The sequence below is a fragment of the Pocillopora damicornis genome, chromosome 11 (genome assembly GCF_964200805.1).
Source record: "Pocillopora damicornis chromosome 11, jaPocDami1.2, whole genome shotgun sequence".
Classification (NCBI taxonomy): Eukaryota; Metazoa; Cnidaria; class Anthozoa; order Scleractinia; family Pocilloporidae; genus Pocillopora; species Pocillopora damicornis.
In genome coordinates this window covers 20,764,100-20,769,280 of record NC_142680.1, presented here as the reverse complement: position 1 = coordinate 20,769,280, position 5,181 = coordinate 20,764,100, and the positions used below count along the sequence as shown (strand labels likewise).

General features: G+C 34.5%; 1 protein-coding gene across 1 annotated transcript; it reads right to left on the bottom strand.

Annotated features, from left to right (window-relative positions):
- Positions 1-522: 522 nt before the first annotated feature.
- LOC113681843 (uncharacterized) lies at positions 523-2,529 on the bottom strand. Its single transcript, XM_089186437.1, has 3 exons — positions 2,355-2,529; positions 1,356-1,550; positions 523-852 (listed from the first exon to the last, which is right to left on the bottom strand). The coding sequence occupies exons 1-3, from the start codon at positions 2,487-2,489 to the stop codon at positions 523-525; spliced, it is 660 nt and encodes a 219-aa protein (XP_089042563.1). The 5' UTR covers positions 2,490-2,529.
- Positions 2,530-5,181: the final 2,652 nt, after the last annotated feature.

Sequence of the window (5,181 nt, the reverse complement as noted above, 5' to 3'; positions counted from 1 at the left end):
CATTATGTTCTGAGATATGCCAGAAAAGTTGGGTCAGGTTTCAAACAGAACAGATTATTTTCATCTCATTCTAATACATCCACTATGTATGTTTTGGACTGCAATACGCACTGGTTTGAGTTATTGAATCCAAAAATATATAAAGGATGATCTGAAGAGAAATAAAAATTGCTTTGTTTTAATGTAAGGTGTCAGTTAGCCAGGGTTTGAGTTACCGAGCCTAAAATTGTAATAAATGTATGATGGAGTCCAAGGGAATCAAATTTGATTTGATTTAGAGTGAGGTTCAAGTTATAAGTGAGGGTTTGGCTTATCAAGATTCAACTGTATGTGTATATAACTTACATGATTAGCCACTGTATAAGTCAAGGCTATTGCTATCAATAACTTCAATCAAATTACATTTAAAGTTAAAAATACAGGCTAACATCTTAGATAAAACAATAATTTTACTTTATAAGTATAATTGTGAAAAAAAGTTTCTAATTTAAGCCCTCCATCATTTTTCCAAATCATGAAGCCTCATTCAAAGTTAGAATTCTGGCTAGTACCATTTTCTCTGTACCTTTCATGCCACATCGTTCTTATGAGATATGCCGCTACCTCATCTTTCTCTGCCAGTAAAGCCACCTCAACTGGTAACATGGCTCTTGTTGTCCTAGGTCGTTTTGTCTCCAGAGAGAGCAATGATGGACATTGCTTCACAAGTGTTTTGGCAACTTGTAAAAATCCAAGTTCTGCAGCATAGTGTAGTAATGTTCTCTTAGTCTTGTCATTCACATCTCTGAATGTCTCATATCTGTTGCCCAAATTCAAGTCACTCCTTAGCAGAATTTCCAGCAAACGATTTATCTGCAATAAGACATCCATCCTTCTTTCAAATACTGCTTTAAAATCAGCAAGGTTTCATTTTGCTCACCAATAGCCTATAAATTAACACATACAGATGATTTCTTATAGCATGATATAATAACTCAGTGGTCAATTACTTTCTTCATGGTATCTATTAAAATAATAGTTGCATTCAATTTGATAATTTGGAAACAAGACTGCTATCTCCCACACAGAATTGGAAAATTTAAGTGTTTGGCAGAAACTAGTTATCATCAAATTACTAAGCTGAAGACTATAGACACACGATGCACAGATAAAAAATTGACTACAAGTTTACACATGCCAAATTTATAGCATAACAATCTATTTAACTTATTTCTAAGAGCATTACAAAGTATCCTAAAGACTCTGGATATGTACTAACAGCCAAACTTCATGATGGTATATTTCTTTACACCAAGGAAAGAGGTAGTGGGGAAACAAACAAGGCAGTCAACGCCGTTTTATGTATAATTAAAAACCAGTTCTTCCAAGCCTTGAAGCTTCTCAGGATTATCTTTGTACTGTTTCGATGAAGGCCAAATTTTCAACATCAACAAAGCTGGATCCTCACTATCCAGTTCCCCATTATCCTTGTCAGTCTGAATCAGTCTTCCAACTTGGACTTCATCTATAGCTCTGTTCCACAGCATTCCATGACTCCGCTTCAGACTAACCTACAGAGTAGAGTCGAAATAAAGAGGCTCCATAGTGTTTTTTGACCGCGCAAGATTAAAAAGTTTAGGCATGCTCAAATATCGACCTTGAGCAAGTTTTAAAGTATGACTTAATGAATAGCGAGCAATAGAGGATCAATTTCAAGCTGGAGGCAGAAAACAAAAGTTTTTAAAAAGCTGCCTGGGTGACCCCGTTTTCTTTCCAATATAAATAATCGGCAGGACAAATTGCACATATCATTAGAATTGAGGAAGGTTATAAAAGCTAAAAGAAAACCTTACATTAATATTAATGGCATAAAACAATAGTCCGACCCTTGCTCAATACATTTTGATCATTTTTAGTGACCTCGAAGACAAAACACTTAAACCATGAAAACTTAACGCCGGCGTGTGCGTCATGATCAGAGTAAAACTTATGGAGCCAAAGTAACCTGGTTTTCAGGTTGCGTTTTCAACAAAAAATTTCACTGGGATATGAAATAAAAGGCTAGTTATTTGCTTCATCCCTAGTTTTTGTGAATGGCAATGTAAAATACAAGTAAACTTGATCAACTAGTACTGTAACAGTTGTAAATTTTCTAATAACAGCTAAACATGCTGTTATGCAGCAAAAGTCTACTCAAAGTTTGTCACGAGGATGATTGAACTGACGATTTACAGCTGAGGAAATATTTTCCGCGAGAGTTTTCTTCCGATATACTGAGGGAATATTAAATCCGGATCGGCATCAGGATTAAGTTTAACAATGATTTTCAAGCATAAGCGTCAACAGTAGTCGATTTCCTAATTTAGCTAAATTACCTCGATCCAGAAATTTCTGTCATACTGAATGGACAAGAAATCTCCGTGGTGACGGTCAGTTTTAGTCTGAGCATTTTCTTTGATACTGTTATCCTTAACAATAAAATCCTCCTCAACTTTTTTCATAATTTTCATAATAATTTATGTGATAATTTAGAGCCTGCTTCGCAGGCGGTCAGCATTAGATTCCATCCACCAAAACCACCTTGGTCGAGAGGGACTGAGATGGAATGATGGAAAAAAATTACGAAGCTACGACAACATGCCGACTTATCCCGATGGCCCAAGTGTATTATTTGTTTGGGAAATTGCGTCAAAACTTTTTACTAAAGAAATGGTAAGTATTAATTTATTGTTCGATTGTAGTATTATAAAACATTTTACGCAATTTTATGCAGATATTTCACGTATTTAAAAGGTGCTTAGATGTTACGTAGTTTTGGTGGATGTCATTAGGGAACATCCACCAAAACTTTGACCAAAACCATCAACAATATATTTTTTAAATTTTATCTATAGCCATTGTCAGATGTTCAGGGAGACAAAAGATTTATACCACTAATTAGCAGTTAGTGCTCTGGCTAATTATTTTTTATGGTGCACAATTGCTGACCGACCAAACGTTCATAATGATTATCATAACTCTTAACACATAGAATAAAGTGGTTTTGGTGGATGTTTCTCTCCATCCACCAAAACCACCACAGAAATTTCTGCTACTTCCTTACAGAAGACTGATGTGACATAACCACAATCTATTTCTTTGTATGTAGAGATATTTTGGAAAGTTCTTGAGTCAGCACCTTTTATTATTGAAACCATAATCATAACATGGTGCATAATATAGAATACAAAAGGTTCTGGTGTGGTAATCATGTAATCTTGAAACATGAGAGTTTTTAACTGACTTAAACTGATTTAAACAAACATTTGCAACAAAATTCCAGGTCCAGAAATTTCTTCCACTATTTCCGCCAAAATCACAACCTTTAAGTACAACAAATCTGCACATTAGTAATTGTTATCAGGGGTCTGAAAATCCCATAAATCTTTCACATTTATTTCAAGTAACCTTTAATTTCACATGGATGAATAAGTATACACTCAACATGCAGAATGTCTTACAGTTTACAAACTATTTCCCTTTTTATGGATAGACAGTGAAAGGCCTTTACCACATTGGTGAATCAAACCATTGTATACCATGCATTTTGTGATAATTGTTTGTTTTTGCTCACAATACCCAGAAAAATGGAGGGGATAAATTTAAATAGCAAATTCTATGGTTAAAATTAAATAACATTGGAAGATCAAATTAACTTTGTACTGTTTAAAATTCAGTTTTGGTTTCTTGCTTATTCCAGCCTCTTGATATTCAAAAGCATTCCTTGTCATTTTTGTGTTCTTCTGTTTACATAACTTGAAAAATAAACACAGAGAAAGGAAACCATAAAGGATTAAACTTGAAGCTAAAGCAAAGTTTAAGTTGAGCCATAGCTGATCCAAATACTGAGCACTTTGTATTGTAACCCATTTAGCAGTAGAGTTTATCTATATGTCTGCCAGCTTGTCACAAGTCTTACCCCTCTCCTTCAAAAGTCTCTATAAATAAATTTTTCTTTGTGGTCCCTAATTGATGATTAGTATATTACAGCTCCTCAATTTTCCTCTCTCAAGTCAAGGTTACTCTAAATGTAACAAAGTAATGGACTTGATAAAACTCAAACTATAACTCAGCTGGCTGCTACTTGCAACCTTAATTTCTAGATATCAGTATACAATAATCAATATGTTATAAATAAGAACCCTAATGCTTAATTTTGCAGTGATCACCTTCCTCCTTTTCATTTGCAGACGAGACTGGAACCTCTATAGGTGTGTTTGCTTGTTTTGAGTGGGGATGGAAGAAAAGGAGTCATGCCGCATATCTGATTTATTAAATCGCATTTGTTCTGTTTATACATGAGTAGAACTACCTTTTTCTCTGAAAAAAATAAAATTTCTCGCATTTTTATCTGTGCTTCGCAGTCAAACTTCCTTGTGTCTTGGACAAGAAATCTTATTTTCTTGAAAACAAAATCTTTGTTTCCAGCCTTCTGTAATAGGTAAATATAACAGTGTAAGATGAGTGACAGTGTATTTCTCAAGTTATTTTTTGGAATGTGACAAAACGGAAGTGTCATAGTGTGATAAGGAGCAAACATATGATTGTTTGATAGAATGCAAAAAATGCAGAATTGCATATATTTTCTCCTTTGTCAGCAGCATATGTTAGTGAAAAGTTCTTACAATTGTTAACTTCTAAACCATCTTCAATTTAGCCAAGATTGAACTGTTATCACGTTTGTCATAAAAGTATTCTGAGATCAATGTCATATGACCCATTCATGTATTTGACCTTTCAAATTAGCAAGCCATAGTTGACAGAAACACAAAGGTTGAGGATAAAAAGAAATTATTATATACAGTACTTCTTCTGTATCTTTTCGTTTCCTTTTCTCTCCAGCTGTTCAATCTATGCCGTGCTGGCAATTGAACACTTTCCTTCCCAAAATTGGGAAAGGCACACCAGTAAAAAACGAATTTTTGCTCCTTAAATATCTCATGCATCTTCCCCCAGTATTTTGTGACTTCTGTCCGAGGAAGGAGGTGTAAGCATTAAATTAACCCGAATGATTCCACGATTGTGGTATCATCCAAGCCATGCCAGAGGACTTGAACTAGACAAACTAGTGAGAATGCACAATAACGATAGCAAAGCTTTGTAATGCTAAAGAGCTATATCAAATATATATAAATATATGTTCCCGAAACCTTTGACAGCTTT